General features: G+C 34.3%; 1 protein-coding gene across 3 annotated transcripts in view; it reads right to left on the bottom strand.

Moving 5' to 3' along the window:
* The window catches only part of KCNT2 (potassium sodium-activated channel subfamily T member 2), a 545,987-nt gene that overhangs the window by 330,018 nt on the left and 190,759 nt on the right, over window positions 1–25,210 (bottom strand). For 2 of the 3 annotated variants that reach the window (XM_043999341.1, XM_043999340.1), the window contains exons 4-5: window positions 14,220–14,268; window positions 13,568–13,627 (exon numbers count right to left, since the gene is read on the bottom strand). In XM_043999341.1, coding sequence (XP_043855276.1) covers window positions 13,568–13,627; window positions 14,220–14,268 — 109 coding nt within the window. Of the gene's footprint in view, window positions 1–12,276; window positions 12,322–13,567; window positions 13,628–14,219; window positions 14,269–25,210 lie in introns of all 3 variants that reach the window. The other variant, XM_043999339.1, reaches the window with a different exon arrangement.

A 25,210-nucleotide genomic window follows, 5' to 3' on the forward strand; every position in this document is an offset into this window, starting at 1 on the left:
ATATTTACAGCACAAGAAAGAGGGCAGGGAAATCATAATGTTAAAAGCTCCAATATTAGAAGATAGAGAAAAATATAAACCTGTCTCATAACGATAAATGTGAATGTATTAAATAATCCATTAAAACACAAAATAGTGATGAATTGGATGAGGAACTAAAGGCCTACAATCTGTTGCTTACAAGAAACACATTTAAGAAATAAAAAACATGTACACAATAAAAATGAAAGGATGGGGGAAAATACCATTCATCAATTGCATCCAAAATCGGAGTCGCAATCATGCTATTTGACAAAGGAAAAGCAAACAGTGTGAGAGAGAGAGAGAGAGAGAGAGAGAGAGAGAGAGAGAGAGAGAGAGAGAGAGAGAGAGAGAGAGAAATGAGGAAACTATAAACTGGATATGCATTATGAAAATTGGAACGTCAACAAATAAATAAATCTAAAAAGCCAATAAAAGGAATAATAAAAATAGAGGGGAAAGAGATAAATTATAAACAAAAACATAAATGATAAATAAAACTAAAAGATTCTTCTTTGAAAAGACACATAAAATTGATTAAGCCTTAACTAATATGATTAAAAAGGAGAGCAGAAAATCAAATAAATAAAATAATATTTGAGAAAGCTGTAATCACAACAAAACCAAAAAATAAAAATAATAATAGGAACATATTATGTATAGTTAAATTATAACAAAATTGAAAACACAAAAGAGATAGAGAATATCTTCAAAAATAAAAATATCCAACCAACCAGAATATCAGTTAGTGTTCCCTTATAAGTTTAGATAATGAGATAGATCTGGCTGTTAAGGAAATGAACAAGAAAAATCTTGTCCTAAATGGAATCTCAGGATACTTATATCAAACTTTTAGAGAATAGTTAGTTCTCATTCTTCACAAATCATTTTTTTTAATTGAGGAAGAAACTGAATGCAAAAATATAGGTAAAAAGAAGACAAAACTATCCCTATTTGCAAATGATATGATGAATTATGTAAAAAATCCTAAAGAATTAGCAAAGATACTAAGACAATCAATAGCTTCAAAAAAGTTTTAGGATAAAAAAATAAATCTTCAAAATCAATACCATTTCTATATAATAATAATAAGAAGAAAAATAGAAAGGCAAGTCCCATCTCAAATGACTACACAATTAATAAATATCTAAGGATTGCCCTACCAAAACACACAAAACATGTATTGATTCAGTTACAAAATATCCCTTAAATAAATAAACTTAAATAGAGGGAATATTCAGTATTCCAGGTTGGTCCATATTTATAAAAAATAATATTACCAAAATTAATTTATACTTTTAATGTTATACCAATCAAATGACCAAGTGTATATTTTTTTTAAAAATCCAAAAGATCTAGAATATCAAGAGAAATGATAAAAAGAAAGAAAGACAAAGAGGTAATAGCACTTCTAGACCTCAAACTATATTATAAAGCATCAGTCATCAAAACCATCTAGTATCGGTTTAAAAAAAAAGACAGCTGTATCAATGAACAGAATAACAGAACTCAATAATTCAATATGTTCAATAACCCAGTTGATAAGGTAGAAAACATAAATTACCTAGGAAAAAATCCTTTTTGATGAAAACTGGAAAGCAGTCTGACAGAAATTAGGCTTAGATCAATACCTTATTCCACAATACTCCCTACTCCTTAACATACTCTAAATTAATATGCAACTTAATATGAAAGGTTATGCTATAAAATAGAAGATAAACATTATATACTTCTCACAATTAAGGGTAGGAGATGTATTATTAACCGAATAAGAGATAGAAGCAATTACAAAAGATAGAAGATTTTAATTACATCAAACAGAATAGCTTCTACACAGACAGAATTAGTGCCCATAAGAGAATTTGTTGAATTTGGGGATGTATTAATTCTCTCTGAAAAAGAGTTTGTATTCAAAATATATACATATACATACATATCTTATATACATATGTACACATATATGTATTTTTATGTGTATATGTCTATACACACATAAATATACATACAAAGTATTAACCTTTCTTCAATAGATTAGTGTTCAAAAGATACAAAAAAAATTTCTCAAAAGAATTGCAAGATATTCAAGACTACATGAAAAACAATGCTTTGTCACTAATAATAAAAAAATGCACATCAAAATAACCCTGAGATCTTGCCTTGCAAAATATTATTATTATTATTATTATTATTATTATTGCCTTGCAAATTAGAAAAAAAATTACCAAAAATTGTAATAATCACTGTTGGAGGGGATGTGGAATGATAGGCAGAATTAATATACAGTTAGTGGAACTGTGAAATGCTTATAACCATTTGGGGATTTAAGTAGGAATTAAGCAAATAAAGTGACAAAAAAATGTCATTACCCTTTGAATCAGAGTCACCATTACTGGTTTTATACCCCAAGGCAGCATTGATAAGAAGAAAGTCCCCATATAATCCAAAATATTTATAACCGTACTTTTTATGACAGCTAGGAATTGGAAACAAAGTTGATGTCCATCAATTGGAGAATGTGCTGTAAGAAATGATGGGTGTGATGAATACAGAGATGCATAGAAAGATCAATATGAACTGATACAAAGTGAAGTAAGTAGAGCCAAGACAATATACACTACTATAGCAATATAAATGGAAAGAAGTGCAAACAAAAAAACCTGAGTAAATGTTACATAATTATATATAAAGCTCAAGAAGAACTTAAATGAAGAGATATGAAAGGACATTTCTCCATCCTACTCCTTTGTGGAGGTGGAAGGTCCAGGTGCTGCACATATCACATGTTTTGGGGATTCTTTTTCAATGCATTGATCAGTTGTGTTATTTTTGCCATCTCTAAAAAGTACCCTTTAGTATATGGTATGGCTCTCTGGCAGTGAGTACAGGGAATACCTGGAATGATGATGATTTAAGGAAGAAAATATATCAATAAAATGTATATTAATAAATAAAATACAGAAAGTGAAAAGATTATGGAAAAAGTGTGTATCTAACAATACTCCTTTAACACAATGAGGGACATTTTGTGATGAGACATTTTTAAGAATTGTATTGCTCTCTATTTTTTCTTGTTTTCATTTTCTATGTTGTGGGTATTTATGTGTATTTATAAATAAAAGCCATTTTTGGAAGCATGGATCCAATGGTTATTTATGATGACAGATGAAAGTGATCATAACTGGTGAGTTTTGCATACTTAGTGCAAATCTAAATGAAACAGCAGCTGAAGATGAATTTTCAATAATGAGAAAAAGCACAATACAATTTACTTTTTCTCATTCTAGGTTCACGTGCTACTAAGCATGAAAAATACTTTAAGTAAATAGGCAAATTTCTCATTTCATTATCAATAGAATCTAAGTCTTAGGAGCAGCTCCAGCCTCAGACACTTAACACTTACTAGCTGTGTGACCTTGGGCAAGTCACTTAACCCCAATTGCCTAGCCAAAACAAACAAACAAAAAATAGAATCTAAGTCTTCAAAGAAGGGCACAATAATGCAGTAGTGAAAGAACACTTGACTTGGAATTGTCTGAAGTTCTAATATCATCTCTGCCACTGGCTATGTGATCATTGTCACTTATACTCGCTTAGCCTCAGTGGAAAAGAATATCTGTAATACCAGGCTTTTGTGAATCTCAAATTATGTAAGGTTTATAAAGTGTTTTGCAGACTTTGAAATGCTATATAAATATCAGGCATGATGGACACTATATCATATGGTCAGAAACCTGGCCTCCGAGTGTAGAAGACCGAAATTAAAGTCCCATTTCTGACCAGTTCTGAATGTGTGACCCGGGGCAAGTTACTACAGCTTTGTGTTCCTCAGACAGCTATCTAAGACTATAAACTCTTCAACAGGCATTATTTTGCATCAGTAGAATTCATTTTAAAATAATAATAAATTGAAAACAATACTGCAGTTAATTTTTGAGATTATGATACCATCAATTTGCATATGAGAAAGATTGAAACAAGCATTTATTAAGCACCTGCTGTATGCTGGGCATTGTGCTAAATGCTTAATAAATATTATATCATTAGAGTCCCACAACAACCTTGGGAGGTGGGTGCTATTGTGATCTCCATTTTATAGGTGAAATTGAGGCAGACAAGATCACACAGGTAGTAAATGTCTGAGATAAGATTTGAATGCATAATCTCAGTGTTCTATTCACTGAACTACCTTATTGTCTATCCATATAAGCATACATATACATATAGAGTGGAATGGAAGCTTCTCAAGGACAGACTTCTTTTTAATCTTTTCATATATGGTGCTGAATACAGTATCTAGTAAACAATAAATATTTGTTGAATTTAATTGAACATATGTAAAAAAAAAGATTGCCTTGATATTGACACAAATACCATAAATCTCTGGAAAAGCAACCATAGAATAGAAAAAGAGTTAACACAATTTCTAATGTACAAACAATTATGTAATCCATGATATCTTTTATTTAGACTTCAAAGAGGCTAATTGTCTGGGGGTTCTGATCTAACTTGTTTATCTTTCAAACTATTATTGGCCATTAGTAAATGAAAGCCTTTGAATTTCACAAGTATATTGAACTTTAATAACTTCAGAGCATACGCTTAATATTCCTAAGACTAGGATGTATCCCCTAGAGATTCTAGTTCTCTTTGAATGGCTGTATTTTTAAACCACAGCTAAAGGAAAACTGTTATAGGGGCATAAGACCTTCATTTAATGTTAGAAGTGCTGGGTTTGAATTTCATCTCTACTATTTTCAACCCCTACATAGTACTTAATCTCTGCACCTCAATTTACTCATTTAAAACATAAAGGGATGATTTACACAGTCTTTTGTGTTCTTTTCAGCTCCAAAATCTAAGATATGAAAGGAAAAAAAAGATATTTAGGCATTGGGGTTTGTCAAAGTAAAACATCCAAGGGAGGATAAATCAATACTACTGCTATCTTTTAAGGGAAGACTTGAAATTTTTTGTATGTGGTCGCACTTGTGAATTAAGCTGTCCACCTCTCACTGGAACTGTTGAATAGACTTCTTAATTGGTGTTTTCTGCCTTAACTTTCTCCTTATTTTAATGCATCCTTCAAAGACCTGACAAAGAAATTTTCCTTGAAGTCTGAACATGTTACTTCCATACTCAAAAAATTCCAGTAGCTCACTATTATTTTTAGGATCAAATACAAATTCTTCAGCTTGGCATTTAAAGCCCTTTACGACCTGATTCCCAAATATCTTTCCAGACTAATTATATAAAACTTCTCTTCATGTACTCTTTGGCTTTGCTGCTATTACTCTCACTCATTCCATTTCCTTTATCATTGCCTTTGCATTGACCATTCCCCATGCTCGAGTACCCTCTCTCCTCTTTGTCACTTAGGATCCCTACTTCAAAGATCAGCTCAATTACTACCTTCTATATTAAACTGTGGCTGATAACCCCATGAGCCCTCTGCTAGTATCTTCTTCCAAATAATTACCTGATATTGAGTACATGTTGCTTGCCAAGATAGAGAATATAAATTTCATGAGGACAGGGACTCTTTCATCCAGAAGACCAACATAAGTATTCAATACTTTTTATTGATTTTTCGTACTATATAAAGTCAGTATTTATTGACATGTGTGTATGGGAAGAAATTTTTAGTGGGGAAGTTTATAGGAATTGACGGAGATAACAGATTTCTATGTTGTTGATGTTTCTCTTTTGTTTTCTTAACTTCAAAAGCAACCACTCCCAGTGTATTCCTCCCTCCCTTCTTCCTGACCTGACTTTACCCCTTGAAGACTAAAGACCTGGACCTTGGACAAACTGTTGAATTTACAAATGTAATTCTGTGGAATATGGGAGATTGACCTTGAGTAGATAGAGATGTCTAAGATTGTAAATGTTTTTGCTTAAAGCTAGGCCTCAAATATCTCTCTCTACTAAGCCTAAATTTTGGTTTCAACAAGATTTATCCAATTTAAGGATTCCTCATCAGTTCCCATCCCTGAAAACCCTAATCTTTAGTCTCTCTCACTTCCATATCAGTTCCATATTTTCCACTCCCCTTCTTAACCTAAAGCATCTCCTCCACCCAAATTTATCTCACACAAGGCTTCCATGTAAACCTTACCCTTAATGTTTACATATATATCTAAGAAGAGCCATAGTGGGAAAACTGAAGTCTTGTATTGCAGGAGTAATGCCAGTTAAGCCCCAATGAACTCTACTTTTATTTTGTAAGTGATATGAGCTAATTAATTATAAATGCCATCAATAATGGCAATGCAATGGAAAATTAATTTGAATACAGTTTTTAAAGTGACATTTTAGAGTAGGGCTGTGAACTCTGTACAATGTGCCAAAGTTAATTTCATGTTGCCTTTGAGCCAGTAAGGTGGAGAAAACACTTTCATAAATTTAGATTCATGTTTGAACCAAACTCAGCCAATTCATGATGATTTGTACTAATGGAAGAGTTATAAATAATTTAAAAACAAATATAATCACAAAATTTCTCCTTAATTGACTTTGTATTCAAATTCCTTCCTAATTTAGACTATTCTTGAGCCCTGAAAATGACTTGTAGGAGTTTTACTTCTTTTATTTTTATTTTATTTTTTCATTTACTGAGATATAAAAGTCCTTTCTTCCTTCATCCCTTGGAGGATATGTTCTATTTGTTTAAATAGCTACCATTTTCTGCATAATAAATAGAGGACTGGAAAATGGATGTGTATCCTTCCCCTTTGGCCTATTCCCCAAAGACATGAAGAAAAGTTTCAGCTTTCTGTATCTCTCTTCAACCCCTCAATAAACTCTACTCTACTCCTCACTAACGCCACATTCATATTGGTTACTCATTATTCAACTTCACACAATAATAACTAAACCTTCATTTACTACTTTACTTTTGTCTTCCCTACAAAAATACATGCATATCACTAATACCATCACCACAACCACTGCCATCACTACAATCATCCTGCCAATCCTCACCCACTTATCTATATCAGGGGGCAGAGTTTGGAGCTCTTCAAACTAGGGACACTGGATTCCAAGAGTGTCTAATAATTCTTTAGGAGCAGATAGAGTTTAGGTATATTCTAGTCATAAGGGCTTAAAATAGGGAGGCATAAAGAATGCCCACTCTAAGCTTGAGTGAAGTCTCTGACATAAAGGTAAACCTCTACAAAAAGAAAGATCAGTTAAAAATACAGACTTGAGGGGCAGCTAGGTGGCGCAGTGGATAAAGCACCGGCCCTGGATTCAGGAGGACCTGAGTTCAAATCCGGCCTCAAACACTTGACCCTTCCTAGCTGTGTGACCCTGAGTAAGTCACTTAACCCTGGATTGGATATATATGGACAGACAGACACTTGAGCCTAAGAGCCTTGATGTATCACCCAGAGCAGCACAGTGGAGACAACTCTGAAGTCAAAAAGGAAGAAGAGAAATTCAGGGAAGATGATCGACATTGTTTTTTCAAAATCCATTAGTTTCACTATTAAACCCATTTCAATAAGTGTGACCAGAATCTTCACTATCCTCTTTAACCCCAGGGAAAAGACTTGCTATAAGAAAAACAAGACCTGGATGAGGAGAGAATGCATATAGGTGATTCTGATAACAACTTCAAAGCATTCTTTGATGACATAAGGTATTTCTTTTCCCAGTTTGGCTAAAAGGATTGGGAATGAAATCAATCATCTCAGAATACAAAGAACACAGATCTACTCATTTTAATTTTGAATATGGACGTAATTAGATTCCCCTCTTCATCATCTTTTCTTATACTTAGGACAATTTCATTTCCTCAGCTGAATACCTCTGTGTCTCTGAGGAGGAGTGGAGGAAAAAGGAAGCCAGAACTGAAAACAGGAGTAGGGTGAAGGAAAGGGGTGAAAAGTATGGGAATTTGTGTTTTACTTTTTCTCCTCTTTAAATAAATAAGAAACCAAAGACATTTTACCTATTTACCTAAGAGTGGTTCAACTCCATATTATCTCTGAAAACCTGTCCTAGACTAGACTCAGAAATACAGAGAGCAATCCCTACAATCCTTTAGGGGGTGGGGGGTTGGGGGGGTTGGGGTTGGGAGAGGAAATCAAATAAGTTGTTTTTTTTTTTCTCCTAGGTTTTTTATATGAAAAGCTGATGTGTTTAGGGATTCTGCTTCTCTGAATGAAGGGTAAAAACCATGGCAGGTCCCATGCTTCTCATGAGGAAGAGAAATTTTCTTAGCCAAACACTCCAAATGAAGCTTGAAGCAGAGAGAAATTACATAATTATATACCCAGTAGAGCTGTGACTGGCTGTGTCCACAGCATTGGCTTAACAGTGCGCTGCAGACTATGGAATAAGCAAAGGCAATGCACAAAGGTGTGGAATGGTGAGGGGGTGGAGGAGAACAGGTCTAATCAGAGCAACATGAAGAAAGTGGAAAACAGTGATATACCTTTAGTAAAAGAAACATAAGTTGCTCTTGCATGCAGTTATCTACACATGTGACTCCTCACATATGTTCCTTAAATATATCCATTTTTCCTACTGAAGATGTATTTATTTCCAGGAGAGTATGAATATGTTTATGGGAGAAATATTTTATTAGTGCCTTTCTTTCTTCTCACCTTCACTAAATTTCTTTGATTTGAGCTAAATGTAGTTTCTGGCTGATTAATAAAAGTAATTACACCAATGGGGGTCTGTGAGCCAAGTTTATATCTTACTACTGAGTACACTGAATCTTTGCAATTGCCTTGTCTGGGGAAACAACAGTGTAAATAGGGAGATATCCCCAAGTGTCACAATTACAAGAATTGTCTCATTTTATTCTTAAAATATCTGTGAATAGCAGGATATGATAGAAATATATTCCAATTTCTCAGTAAAAAAAAAACACATAGAAAAGCTGTAATTTGGCCAATATTATAGAGTATGGATACCCAGTGGGTACCCGGAATCCAAATTTTTTTTGATTCAAATTCCAGTGTCCTTGTTAACTACACTGCATAAGTGTAACTGCAGGTTTTTAGGTGTTAAAAAGTAGGAAGTTAATTTGCATTATTTTATAGAATTTTAAGTTCTTCACTAAACATTTGAGAAAGTAGAAAGTTCCCTCATTTTGGATTCACAGGAGCTCTATTTGAATTTTAGCTCTATTTACTATTTGCACATTATTAGTCAAGCCACTAAGCATTCCCACAAAGCCCTGGTTTCCTCATCTGTAAAATGAGGAGATGAGACTAAATGATACCTGAAGTCCCTTCAAACTCTACATCTATGATTTTATGAAGCTAATCCTCTAATGTGTATAGTAAAGACTTTTTATTATACTTTTTTTTCAAAATAATTCGATCAGTTCCTCTCATTTCTGAATGGGTTAAGTATAAGTATATATTAAAAAACAAACAGAGAGATGGCCTGTGGTACAGTGGAAAGAGTCCTTGGATCTGGATTTAGAAAACTGAGGTTCAAATCTAGGCTCTTCTACTTATTATATGCAGATAGATGCATATCTACATGCCATTTTCACCACCTATTTGGGGCAGCTAGGTGGCGCAGTGGATAAAACACCAGCCTTGGATTCAGGAGTACCTGAGTTCAAATCCAGCCTTAGACACTTGACTTACTAGCTGTGTGACCCTGGGCAAGTCACTTAATCCCCATTGCCCAGCAAAACAACAACAACAACAACAACAACAAAAAACCCAAACAGTACTTAGAATAAAGAATTTAGACACTTCACATAGTCTCAAAGGTGGACTGTATTTAGCCGTCTCATTTCTTAGGCTTCAAATGTAAGCAAATTGTTTTCAAGACTTACATTATTTGAATATATGCCCTACTACAGAATCATTTTAAGATAAACTCCAAGAAACTTTGCACATACTTTTGTTATAAATAATTTTATTTGTTGAAGTAAATATTTGAACCTTCCCTACTGCTTGGCAGATTATATCTTTTTACTTTCCTATATAAAGAGCAACTTGAACTCGTTTTATTTCATTTTCCTTTAACTTAAAGTGTTTCTGTATTGTACTCTGAACGTTCTCCTCCTCCCAAAAGTATTTAGACTCAATACCTGGCTCTTTGGGGTCTGATAGGTGAGTTTCACAATATCTTACCAAGAACCAGGCCACCACACCATTTTCCAACCATTTCTAAATCACGGAACCATACCTTTCCATATCCTTCAAACTCTAGCTCCCTTTTATGGTTTCCTTATTAAAATGAAACTCCCTGAGGGCAGGGACTATATTGCTTTTATTTGTAGCCCTACCCTTTAGCACAATGCCTGGCACATAGAAAGTATTTAATAAATGTGTATTTTTTTAATTCAGTCAATAAATTCATCCATTTTTTCTTTCATCTTACATATTTCAAGAAGTATCCTCTGCAAAATAAGCCCTTCTCCTGTACTACTGATTCCTATTCCCTGGGCCTGGATTTCTTCAAGTAATTGTACTCTATCTCTGGAATATTCAGAAAAACAGAGCCATAGAATTTCAGACTTGGGACCTCAGTGGCCATCTAACCCATGTGGGTGATACCTAAAATAGAATACATACTAAAATAAACATAGAAAGCCATCATTTGGCTCTCTCTGAAGAATGTTAGTGATGGAAATCCCATCCTATCTCCTAGGTAGCTCATTCCAAGATGGAAAAGCTCTCATTGATTTTCTGAACAATAAACCTAAATAAGCCTCCTTATAACTTCCACTCATTGCTCCTGTTTTTCTTTTCTCTTTGGCCAAACAGAACAAATATCACCTCCCTTCCGCATAACAGCCCTTCAGAGCCCCAAAGAAACCTATCTATCTTGTCTTTTTTTTTTTTCAGGGCAATGAGGGTTAAGTGACTTGCCAAGGGTCATACAGCTATCAAGTGCCAAGTGTCCCAAGCCAGATTTGAACTCAGGTCCCCCTGAATCCAGGACTGGTGCTTTATCTACTGTGCCACCTAGCTGCCCCCATAGCTTGTCTTCTCTAAGTCTCTTCTCCAGAGTAAATAAGCCCCTTTCCTTCAAGCAATCTTTATGTATACATACTCAAGACACTTCACCACAAATAGTTGTTTTCTTCTTGATACTCTCTACCATATCATTATATTTCCTATATGGTGGTGTACAGAACTAAAAATAAAATTCTAGGTGTTTTCTGATCAGTCCAGGAGAGTAAAAGAATGTCATTTCCTTATTCCAGAAGCCCAACATTACCTAAATTAATTCATGCTCATGTGCTCGCTCTACGATCTCTCTCTCTCTCTCTCTCTCTCTCTCTCTCTCTCTCTCTCTCTCCCTCCCTCCCTCCCTCCCTCCCTCCCCCTCCCTCCTCTTCCTCTGCTTAAATTCTTCTCATATTTCATTATCCTCCAATATTAAAAAATGCATTATTTCAAGTATATAGGAATACCTTCTCTTGATGCAAAACACAACCCCTTTATGCTTTTGTCAGTGGTCTTTAAAAAAGGATATGCTTATAAAGAAAAAAAAAATCATGACCTAGTGGCCAGCCTTCTAATTATGTCTTTATAGACATAACTAGGCTTGTTCTTAAATGAGACATTGAATGCATGGCTAGGTGAATACTGGAAGTATTCCTATCTTCCTAAAGCTTATGTCCCTTAGCATAGCTTTAGTGAATCAAGGAAGAAAAAAGTAGTTATTAAGCAATACTATGTACCAGGCACTGTGCTAGGCACTGGGGAAATGAATTTTTAAAACTGAAACCATTTGTACTCTCAAGGAGCTATTATTTGATCAAAAAAGAGAGCATAGGGGGCAGCTAGATGGTGCAGTGGATAGAGCACCGGCCCTGGAGGCAGGAGTACCTGGGTTCAAATCCGGTTTCAGACACTTGACACTCACTAGCTGTGTGACCCTGGCCAAGTCACTTAACCCCAATTGCCTCACTAAAAAAACAAAAACAAAAACAAAAACAAACAAACCAAAAAAGACAGCATATACCTAATATACAATATACAGAAGAAAAATTATTAATAGCTAGTATTTATATAACACCTTAGAGTTTGCATAGCACTTTACAAATATTGTCTCCTTTTATCCTCACAACTTGGGAGGTAGTTAGTATTGTGATATCCATTTTACAGATGAGGAAACAAAGGCACAGACAGATGAAGTGATTTGTTTTTCACATGGTTAGCAAGTGAGGACATATTTAAACTCAGGTATTCCTAACTCTACGTCCAGCATTCTATACAAGGTAATTTATTAGAAGATAGGGAGGAAGGGCACTAGAGCCTAGGTTACCTCTATACCATGATACAGGATACAGCTTGAATGGATCCAATTTCCCTTAACAACAACAAAAACAACCATAGATAGATAGATAGAGAGAGAGAGAGAGAGAGAGAGAGAGAGAGAGAGAGAGAGAGAGAGAGAGAGAGAGAGAGATCATAGATAGAAATAGGGAGATAGGGAGATAGAGAGATAGAGATATAAAGATATTGATATAACTGTATACATAGTTATTTATATATAACTATATAGAGAATATGTACACATGTATATACATATATAAGAAAAAAATCCTTTACTCTCTTACCTTCTCCTTTCTCCATGCATTCCTGTACAATTTCTTTAAAAAATAATCTATAATTACTGTTCTTATTTCCTTACTACAGATGCATTCCCTAAAACCCTGAAATCTGGCTTCTAATTCTTCTATAGAATTAGAATCTAATCTTCTAATTCTATAAAAATTATTCTTTCAAAGGGGATTAAGGACCTATTTATCCCCAAATTACATGTCTTTTTTCTTATTCTTTATTCTTCCTGTTCATACCTTATTTATGGAATTTTTCTCCCTTGATTTTTGTGACACTGCACCATTGTAGGTTCTCTATTACTCTTCGCATTTTTTCTCAGTCCCTTTTACTGCCTCCTCATTCTCCTTCTGTCCCCTAAATGCAGATGACCTCCGAAGTCTTATCCCTAACTTTTTATTTTTTTATTCTCTTTCTCTTGTTGATTTAATCTACTTCCACAGCTTCACCAATTCTAGGCAGATATTTTCAATATATATATTTCTCCATGCCTGATCCATCCACTGTACACCAATCTCTCATTTCTATATCCCTTCTAAATATTTTCAAATAAATGTCCCCCAGGTACCTCAAAGCCAATATAGCTCAAACTGAACTTCTCTTTTTGTATTCTAAAATCAAATCCTCCTCTTGATTTTCTATTTTGCTTCCCATTTCCCATTGTGAAGGAAGAATTTTCCTTTTCCTACAATGGTATCACAGGATGTGAGACAATTCTTCTGATTCTTCTTAAATTGCATCTCGTTCTAAGGCAACCTTTATCTCTCCCATGTATAGATATAACTGGATTTCATTGATTTCCCTCCACCCCCGCTACATATTATCTATGTAAACATAGACAAGTCACAACTTTTCTAGGCCTCAATTTCCTCATTTGTAAAAGTAGTGCTTATACTCAATGACCTCTAAGGACCCCTCCTGCCCTATATCATATGAGCCTAAAATTCAGGAAATGATCTCTATCAGAGAGAAAAAACTAAGTAAATAGGTCTTACCTTATAACTCAGGTAACCAAGTAACACTGTTTCAAAGAGACTTATCAAAGCCACTGAAACCTAAAATATAAAATGTAAGAAATAGGTACTAAAATTAGTACATTTATTCATGAGAAGATAATACTGTAGAATACAGTAAGGAATGTTATTAGTTGTTACTTTACTACTCGGCAGCTCTAATATTTCCCAGTCTAGTTTCTCTATCTAATAGACCAAATGCCACAAGTGAACTAGAACTATCTTGTTAGACAGAATCAGCTACAGTTAGAATTAGGTTGTTATTTACTGCAGGTTTTTTTCTTTCATTATTTTTTAAACTACCAATAGTAATGACCAAAGTAGACTATAGCCTTCACTGGGTTTTTTATAACAGCTATAGGAATAAGAATATAGGAAAAGAAAAGAAAGGAAATACTAGAAAAATGTTCTCATTGAATCTGATTATTAAAAGAAAAAGATATATGTGTATCAATGGGAAATTAAAAGTCTTACCTGTACTTAGTACTTAAAAACAAGTCCATCTTTTACAAAGACAATTGTTTTTTTAATTATATTGAAAATTCAATCAATTATATTATAGATCAAGCATCAAGCATTGATTAATATGGACAAAACAAAAATATTTGGAGTTTAGAAAAAAATAGATTATAACCTGTAAGCCCCATAATGGTAGACATCTTGTCACCCAAAAGATATGATACCTGTGAAAGAAGAATGACAAATTGATAACATAGATTCAGTACATGATTTCATACTTGAAAATATTTCAATGAAAAATCATAGAATCATGAATTTTAAGTCAGAAGGAACTTAAAAAAATATTCTAGTTAAAATCCTATCTAGAACAACAGCAAGTGATCATCCATGACCTAAGACATATAGTTATGAAGAATTTTTCAGCTGTCCTCTGGCCTTGTCTTCCTGAAAACTGAAAATACCATTTCGACCAGACTTAAATGTTAGGATATGTTTTACTTATTTTGAGGCAAAAATCTGGTCCCTTTAACTTTTAGCCATTAGATCTAGTCCTGTTCTTCAGGATCAAGGTGAACAAGAGTGATCTATTCTTCTACATGAAAGTTCTTGAAATATCTGTAGTGCATTCACAGATTATTCTCCTTGCCTCTCAGCTCCATCTTTTCTTTTCTAAGATAAGCAGCCTTAGTATCTTCAGCTGACACTCACATAATATAATCATCTCTATTTACACAAGTTTGTCAATGCCCTTTCTAATATGTGGTACTGAGAACCTGACACAATACTACAGATGTATGTCATCTTAAAGTAATAACTATACTTATAAATTAGGAATTCTCAATATTGGATTAAAAAGTAGTCTTTAACATAAAAAACCCTCAATCTTTAATCTATTTGAGATTAACTACAAGTTATCATTTTGTAAACAACAATATTCTGGTATGACATAAACTGTTTTACTGGTATCTATATCAATTATTGGCCAGTAAGACTAAAATGGTATAAAATAAAACAGAAAACCATGTTTAAAGAAAAAAATATAGTGGTTATACTACCAAAAATAGAACAGGAAAACTTTGACAGTAAGCAAGACTCAAGGGACTACTAATTGTTTTAGGAACTGAGTCAGGAATATTTCCACAAAGCACTAAATTGGAAACATGTTTTAATTCCAAAGATGAGTTATATGCACAAGATGAATCAGAGAAGGAGTGTGGAGGGCCATTTGACCCAGAACTCAAGTACAAAGCCAGACTCAAGTTTGACAACTAAAAATAATACAATATTCAAGTTTGGGCCAATAGTATTTAAACGAACTCGCACTGACAACTGAAAATACTGACAATGAGTTTGAACTGATAATGAATGAAAGTTAGTTTTGTCTTTTCTCTCACAAAGAAAAAATTTGGAAAAATATTTTAAAAATTCAATTAATGGGGGCAGCTGGGTGGCAAAGTAGATAGAGCACTGGCCCTGGAGTCAGGAGGACCTGAATTCAAATCCGGACTCAGACATGTGACACTTACTAGCTGTATAACCCTGGGGAAGTCACTTAACCCCAACTGCCTCACCAAAAAAAAAATCAATTCATGTTTCACTCTTTTGAAGTTCCATTTTATTTTACTATATCTTCCTTTTAAAACAAAATTATGGATAGCATCTTTTAGAGCTGAAAATGGCCTTGGCCTCTGTGGACCTCTGAGAAATCCTGAATATGCAGACAGTTTCCATCTTGAAAAATGTATGTGTGTATGTATGTATGTATATATATATATATATATATATATATATATATATATATATATATATATATATATACACACACACACACACACACACACATACATATATGTATATACATATACATATATATTTAAGTTTCTCATATATTTAGCTTGACAATAACTTCAAAGAATCATTTCCAACAAAGCCGGGAATAGAGATAAGCAGCTAAGGCATACAGGGACACGTAATGAATGACGCTTTTAAATATTGCTTTGTATAAATACAATGTGGTAAGGGAATGGAGAGCTGCTCTGAGAGTGAATCCATTCAAGTCCCTCTTCTGACAAATATCAATTGCACACTGGTCAAGTCAATTAATCTCTCAATGCTCTAGGCCAGTGGTTTCAAATTCATATAGAAAAGGAATTAAATAAACTACATATAAGGGTCTCTGCCACTGCACATTAACTTAATTTTAAAATGTAATATTATATATGTTTTATTGTCTTTTTATTTTGTTAATTATTTCCTGATTTCATTTTTATCTGGTTCCAGCTATACAGAGTGTTGTGGACCTGTGGACCACATGTTGCCAGTGAGCTATGAAGGAAGAGAAAGGAAGAAAAGAAGAAAGATGAAAAGTATAAGCTATTGGTTGATATCAGAAAATTCCAAATGTATGGAAGTCACATGTGTTGCAGCAATAACTCAAAATCTCCAGTGAAGGGAAACTCACAAAAGGCAACATTTTCAATCCTCATCTAAGGCACAGGTGCCTTTTTCTGCCTCACTGCAAACATGCTAATATTGTTTATATTTGTCACTGAGAACAACAACAAAAAAAGTTACTGCTGATTTTCACAAGGGTAGGAACAACTATACTCTTCAGGTTAATACATGATAGTATATCCCATTTAATTTGAAGCTCTGATATTCAAGCTGAAGGGTACAACTACAAAGAAAAGTATACAAGTGTTTTTCCACATCAAAAAACTTTTAAATCATTATAATAGCGGTACCTCTGTCTGAACTTAGCCTGCAAAATACACAGTAAGATCTTGTACTATATGCATATATGCATAAATATATCTAATTTATTTCTCTGTGTTTTGATATTGTCTCAAATCTGTGATTTCATCAGTATGAACTCCAGTCATGGAAATTTCATCTATCAATAGAGATCAGCAACTCTTCTGTAATTTGCAGTTGTAGAGAATCGTATAGATTTCTGAGATACTAATTTACTTGGCCATAGTTACATAGCTACTACTCAACAGAATCAAGATATGAACCCAAGTCTTACTGACTGTTAGGCTGTTCAATCATTTTTATTTTTATTTTTTTATTTTTTTGCAAAGCAATGAGGGTTAAGTGACTCACACAGCTAGTAAATGTCAAGTGTCTGAGGCCAAATTTGAACTCAGGTCCTCTTGAATCCAGGGCCGGTGCTTTATCCACTGCGTCACCTAGCTGCCCCCTGTTCAATCATTTTTTTTTTTTTTGGTCGTGTCCAGCTTTTTGTGAACCCATGTAGGGTTTTCTTAACAAAGATAATGGAGTAGTTTAGCATTTATTTCTCCAGCTCATTTTACAGATGAGTAGCTGAAGCAAATAGGTTATTAATGTCTGAGGTCAGATTTGAACTCAGGCCCGGCACTCTATCCACTGTGCTACCTATCTGCCCTGACTGCAATTCTAGTCCTCTACTAACTATGTCATTGTGTGATTTTCCACAGGTATAAGCATGTCTAGGTTTGTGGAAGTACTCAAAAAGAATTCAGCTTGAAGGAAATTCAATTTTTATGTAAATGATGGCAATAACAATGAATTTTAATCATATGTGTAATCGATCTTCCAAAGATGATAGAAAGTAATTTTGGTTAGTCAATATAAATTTTAATTAGAAACCTCCATGTACTAGAAGTAGAAGGATACTCATTCTTTAAGCTAATATATTTTCTAGTACCACAGACATCTTTTTTGGAAAGTACTTATAAAGGTTATCTACACTATCTACTTGCTTTCGGGGAATACTCCATCTAAATTATACTAGATAAAGAGTTGTGTTGTTTTTTTTACAGACTTTTAAAAATAGATTCTCATATTCAATGTGTGGGTCATTCTAACGACATATTAACTATAACCAAGAAGCCTTTCCTACAACTTCATTCAAAACCCTTCATTCCTCTTTTCAGTTGAAACAGATCATTGCTACTTGACATGTTGTGTATAAGTTCCACGATTCTTGTGAAGTCACCCCTTTGTTCTTAACCTTCACCATTTGACACTTACAAGTATTAGGTCCCTTAATAAATGTTTGCTAAGTGAATTGAAATTCTATGGATAGCCTGAAGTCATTTAGTCTTTCTATAGATAGTACATCTTTTGACTTTCTTCTAGCCCTTTCTTCAACTTCCTTGAGTTGCAGTGACTAAACTGAATGAAATGATCTATTAACCCATGTTTGATAAAGTAGGAATTCTTGAAGTTGACAAGAATTTGTTGCCTAGCTTAAGGGGGACCACAGTTTAGAGGCAGAGGCAAAACATATTGTTAATCAAGTCATTGATTAACAGAGAGGAAGGGAAGGTAATCCTGGTGAGAAGGGCTGCATAAACAAAGGTACTGAGTAAAGAGCTATCAAGCTATAAAATTTTACCTTTAAATTGTATAGCTGAATGTAAGCCCCTTATAGTCAGATGCTTTTTTCATTCTTATCTCTTTTTCTCTGTGGGCCCTAACAGTGACCAGATTATAGAAGGTACTTAATAAATGCTTGTTAAATTGTTTGTTTAATTGAATTAAGTATATGTGATATGTGTTGGGGGAAGGGGGGCAGCAGGGGGCAGAACATGCAAAATGGTTTATCTCAGATTATTTCATGTATTTCTACATGCTAGATTACTGTTTTATGAATGCCAACATCTGATTTATATTTCTTTTTTTTTTCTTTTTTTTGGCCAGCGCAATGAGACTTAAGTGACTTGCCCAGGGTCACATAGCTAGTAAGTATCAAGTGTCTGAGGCTGGATTTAAACTCAGGTCCTCCTGAATCCAGAGCCAGTGCTCTATCCACTGCGCCACCTAGCTGCCCTGGTTTACATTTCTAAAGTGACACTATTGAATAATCTTCAGCACAGGTTTCATCCCTCTATTGTTCAGTCCCTGCTCTTACACATATTAACTTAAGAACCCTGAACAAGCCCCCTAACTTCTAAATTCTCTAAGCATCTTTCTATTGCAATGTAGGAGAAAATCTCCACCCCTTATACTGGTTAAGGGAGTTTCCACAACTGAGAATTCTCAATACCAATGAAATCAGAGGTCCGGTGCCTATTCCTCTTCCTATTCCTATCCATCAATTGCTTTGTTTTGGGGCATAGGCTACATTACTAGTCCTGGCAATTCATTCGATCCACATGTGGCCATATAGTATTTGAGATATATGACATATCAGATTGCTTACCATCTCAGGGAGAAGGGATAGAATTTGGAACTCATAAATTTAAAATAAACTATGTCAAAAATTATTTTTATATGTAATTGGGGAATAAAACATAAAAAATAATGTATTTGAGAGTATGAATAGGTAAACTTCATTACTATTACTGTAAAAGTAATCATCTTAATAATGGTTTAAAGCAGAGCAGCTAGGTGGCACGGTGGATAAAGCACTGGCCCTGGATTCAGGAGGACCCGAGTTCAAATTGTTTGGGGCAAACTGCCTCAGTTTACCCAAATAACTCGAGGAGACCACCAAGTCAAGCAGAGACAGATTTATTACATTCCTACAGGAATGGGCAAACTCAATAACTGAGTCTCAATAGCTAATACATGCCTAGAGTTTTTATAGGAATGTTGGTCTGGGGGTAAGTCCCCATGCACACTAGGGCAAGCTCACGATATAACATCCAATCCTGTCTTACCCAGGGTGCATGTTTAGCTCATGATCAGTGTATGGAGACATGCATGCGTGTTACAGGAACAAGGGTGCAAAGGGGAGGGGGAACAAGGTCAAACTGAAGGAAGAGGGAACAGGGGAGTGACAGTCAGATGTTTCAGATCTCACAGTTCCCACTGACTCTCCCTTCCCCTCTCCTGGCCCCTATCTCTAAAGATATTCAACTTGAATAACAGGAAGAGTCACTTGGGTGTTTCAGCATTGTTTTGTAGTCGTTTTAATTTTAGAAGAATGAGAGGGTTAAAATTTATCTTTGGCTATGTTGGAAGAGCTTTCACAGCTCCATTTACACTTAGTTTAATTTCTTGAAATTAAAAAAAAAAACTGTTACATATATGCCAAAAATCATGGACCATGACCATTAAGTTTTGAGACAAGTATCCATAAAGCACATTTTAAAATAAATCAGTTATCTTATAATTGCAGGTCCATGTCAGTCACTTGAGCATCCTTTAAGCACCTACCATATGCCAGACACTGTCATAAGTGCTGGGAAAACAATGAAAAGTAAAAGACAATACCAGCTACAAATGTAGCTACCACTAAGACTATTGAATGTCACTACATATTTTGTCACTAAACGTAATTATCTGTATTCATATAATTTAGGAAAAAACAACAACTTTATTCTTTGAAGTTAATTGGATTTTTAAAAGCCATCCCTGTGATCCAAACCTATTTCTCTGGCCTTCCATTAATTGTTGCTTGTTAGAATGATAGAGAAAAACCTGTAATTCCTCTGATGATTGAAATGTTAAAAGTGCCTGCTCAGTTTTCAATTAACTCAGAACTTTAGTGTTCACTGTTAATAGTGATTCAGGCCATTATTTATCTTACAAGAAGATTAATCTCCCTAAAGCACTTCTTTGATCTTACCACTCCTGAGCTCAAAAATCTTCAGGGAATCATACAATCAGAATTTGAGAGTGGGAGTGAGAATGAAACTCAGCAGCCATCTAGTCCCCACAGAATGTAGAAAGCAAATGGTTTGGATTCTAATGTTTCCTCTTTGCAGTGTAGCATCCTGGGATTTGCACAGGATTTGGAGTTAAAATTTCTGTATTCAGTACCAGGTTCAGCCATTGTTGAACAATGCAAAGTCCTTTAACCTCCAAGAACATTTCTTCACCTGCAATATGAGGGTACCTTTTATACCACCCTCTCCCTGAGATTATTGTGAGAATCAAATAATGTAGCATATAAAAGAAACTCCAGCAAATATATATTTTAGTGAGTCAATGGGGGTTAAGTGACTTGCCCAGGGTCACATAGCTAGTAAGTGTCAAGTGTCTGAGGGCAGATTTGAACTCAGGTACTCCTAAATCCAGGGCTGGTGCTTTATCCACTTCGCCACCTAGCTGCCCCCCAGCAAATATTATTGAATAAAATACAAATGCATTATTCAGGGGTTCAAGATCCTTCAAAATCCAGTATAATTTGCCTTCAAGCTTTATTTCCCATCATTCCCCTAAAAAATTCTAAATTCTAGCCAGATTGATCTGTCATCCATTTCCTATAGCTATTTTGCAATATTCTGTCCCCACACCCATTTCAATATTTTTCTCTCCAAATAACAAACTCTTTATTTCTCCTTCTCAAAGTTCTATACAACTCTCCAAGGCTCAATTCAAATGTCATCTCTCTACTGAAGTCTTCTCCAATCAGTTCATGTCAGAAACATGCTGAAATGCTTAGCTCTACCTGGACAAGGATGCTTGAGAAACAGATGGCTTCAGGCAAACAAGGATCTGCACCCCTTTTGTAGTTCTTCATATAACTGTCTCACTCATTTCTGAAGATGATTATTCTCACTCAGAAGATCTAAGAAATGGCCACCTGACACAGTATGATGACACTAATTCTGCTTCTAGGAACATAATTCATAATACTGAGGGATAGTATAGTTGGAAATGGGAAACAAAACAAAACTTTGTGGGGGGAGAGAAACAGAATGATAAAATTTTAAACTTTCAATGACCTTAGGGATTCTCAAGGATTTTATCAAACCCCACCATTTAACTAGACCCAGTACAGTTAGCTGACTTGCCAAAGGTCATAAAAAAAAAATATATATATATATATATATATATATACATATATATACATATATATATATATATATGTAGTATCATGGGCAGGATTTTAAATCAATTCATTTAACTATAAATTAATGTGAATGAATGAATAAAAAATGGCTTGCCATATGCCAGGCACTATGCTAAATGCTAGGGAGATAATACAAAACGGAGACAGTTCCAACCTTAAAGGAGAATACATTTCAATAGGCAACATATACAGGGGAATAGTAACCAAAAATCACATAAAAATGATGACTGAAGAAATATGGTAGTCAATTGATAAAGTATGTATAAAAAAAGTTACCTTTGATTTGCTTACTGTTTTGCACCAGAAGAGGTAGAATTACAGAAAAGTCTATAGCAAGAAGATGGCCAGGCCAAACTTGTTGGCAACTTCCTGACCTAAAAGAGACTCTCATTCAAGAAACCATGCCTGCTCCTCATTTGGAAGCAAAAGCAGACTATACCATCCCAGCTGGGCATAATATGATTCCTAATCTCCATAGGCATTTTGTTTCTACCATCCATGTTACTACCTTAATTTGCCTTGTATTGGGCGGGGTGGCTTTATTATCTACTTTATTAAATTATAAGCTCATTGAGAGCAGGGACTTCATCAGACATTATTACATCAAGAATAACAACGAGAACATTTCATTTAAAAGATGTTGGGGGGGGCACCTAGGTGGTGCTGTGGATAAAGCACCAGCCCTGGATTCAGGAGGACCTGAGTTCAAATCCAGTCTCAGACACTTGACACGTAAAAGCTGTGTGACCCTGGGCAAGTCACGTAACCCCCATTGCCCCACAAAAATATAAAATAAAATCAAAGTAAAGAAAATAAAAACAATAAATGTTTTTAAAAAAAGATATTTGAGAAACATTTATTGAATGTATGAAGTAATCTGATTCTTTTATAAAAATTGTTGTTCCATGTGTTTTTTGACTATACAAAACAGTAGGGTTTCATTCTGTTTTCTGATTCTTTGATGATTAAAAGTCTTATCTGCAAATTCCTCAAGCAATGAATGCTTTATGAGATAGTTTTGCATCCCTTTCCTTTTCGATCTACCACACAAATTGCACTTATCACAGTGTAGTTATTCATATATTTAGTGACTTAAGACATCTCATTATAGTTTAAGTGAATTAGTTAATTTAACATAAGTGAAAAATATTTTGGGAGCGGTAGTATATTTGTTAAATAATATCAAGTCTCTTTATTTTGGAAAAAATGTTTCTCTGCAACTATGTAAACTATACAACCAAAATAATTTCTGTCCCTATCTGGGAAGTGTCATTTGGCAAGGCCCAAACAACAGATCTTTGCTATCTAAAATTTCTATAAAGTAGGTAAGGAACCCTGTGGCCTATTTTTTTCCCTCAACGTCTAGATGACATTTTTTTTTTATTTTTATTTTTTGGTGGGGCAATGGGGATTAAGTGACTTGCCCAGGGTCACACAGCTAGTGTCAAGTGTCTGAGGCCGGATTTGAACTCAGGTACTCCTGAATCCAGGGCCGGTGCTTTATCCACTGCACCACCTAGCTTCTCCCGACATTTTTTTAAAAGAAAGAATTATTTGAGGAAGAATTATTATACTCTATTATATTTAATTATTTATAGTTGATGAGGCCAGGGTTTGAGGGGAAACTGGCATATACATGGTTAACTATATACAATCATTATCAATGACTTTAAAATTAAGTGTCATAGAAAATTCAGAAGATATCTAGGTCAAAGTCATTTAGTCCAATCTCCCACCCATTTCAGGTATTTTTTCTTTGACATCCCTACTATAGTCAACTAACATCTTCTGGAATACTTGGAGTTAAGGAAAGTGGATAGCTGAGTTCATTTTTGGATCACCCTAAATGCTAGATGGTGTTAAACAGGTCTTCTTTCCCATATTATAATGAATTAGATTAAATATCTCTGCGATTTTGATTCTATTCACGAGTTCTAGGTCTACCTTTGAAGATAAATAGAACAAAATCTATGCCCTTTTCTTCAACATGGTAGCCTTCAAAATTTGAAGATAATTATTATGTCTGGTATACAGTAAATTTTTTAGTCCCAGGCTAACTACTTCCAGTAGCTCTAAAGATAGCATGGTGTCCAGAAGCTTCACCATTCTAATAATCTTTTTTTGGATGACATATTTAATTGGCCTCTCATAAAATGTGGTAAACAAATTGAACATAGTTTTTCAGATACTGTGTTTATTTGACCAGTACAGAACAGGAAGACAAAGTTATGCTGAATTGCTTTTTCCCCCGCTTTGGATCAAAGGATGATAGGGGAAGGAAGAGCTATATTTTTGGAAAGGAAGGTGATATAAAACCAAAAGATATTAATTATTTTAATATACTTTCAGAAGTTTTATTATTCTAAATGAATATTTACATTATATTAGTCTAAAAGTATGACAAAATAAATTTCCCAATGAACACTGCCCTAAATATAAGAAAATGTATAAATTTTGGAAAAAATGCATATTTTCTATAATGATTGAAAAATATAGTGAGGAATGTTGAGCACTATAGTCTCATTATATTTTAAATGATACTCTAAACATAGATAATCATATCCACATTTAGGTTTTCTTTATCTTTAGTTAGATAAAAAACTTAACTATGACATATATCAACTGTGTGACCCAGAGCACGTCACTTAAAACCATCAGTTGGCTACTCAATTTTTCTTTAATATTGAAAGTTGCAGAGAATGTTCCAACCTGCATTGGTAGGGACTTTTCTCCCCCAGGAGTTCCTTATACTAATGAAATCACAAGTCCAGTACCTATCTCTGTTCCTATTTATCAATGAGTTTTATATTACTAAGACTTCAAGAAGTTAGTGTATTCTATTCTGTTATTGTCATAACTTCATGCATTTGACAGTAAAAGTTCATTCATATCCCTACACTTGTCTGTGCTTGTTTAATTTTCATTTCAGTTCATGAATCCTCAAGGAGAAGATATAATACAGCAAAGCTACACTGAACATCTACAGCTTTACTAGATCAGAAGCTATAATTAAATCAATCTCTTCAGTGAGTTAGATTCATTAATTTTAAATGGACTCATCCAGCCTACTCTGTTTTTCATTAACCAATATGGGTACCAATAGAATATTTTATTCAAAATAGAATCCAAACTTATTTTATTATAGATTTCTTTCTAATTGCAGGAACATGATTTTTCAAATCTATATCTTTTGTGTTTATAATTTAACATGTTAAATGACACCATAGAAATATTAATTGTATGGAACTTTGTTCATTTTCAAGGTTTCGACGAGCACAATTTTAACAGCTCTTATGCCCTACTTACCCCCAAAGAGTTCATAGGATTTTCATTATAGTTTATCTTAAATTCTTGGCCAGTGACTGAAAAATTCA

This window comes from Dromiciops gliroides, chromosome 4 (genome assembly GCF_019393635.1).
Source record: "Dromiciops gliroides isolate mDroGli1 chromosome 4, mDroGli1.pri, whole genome shotgun sequence".
In the NCBI taxonomy this organism is placed as follows: Eukaryota; Metazoa; Chordata; class Mammalia; order Microbiotheria; family Microbiotheriidae; genus Dromiciops; species Dromiciops gliroides.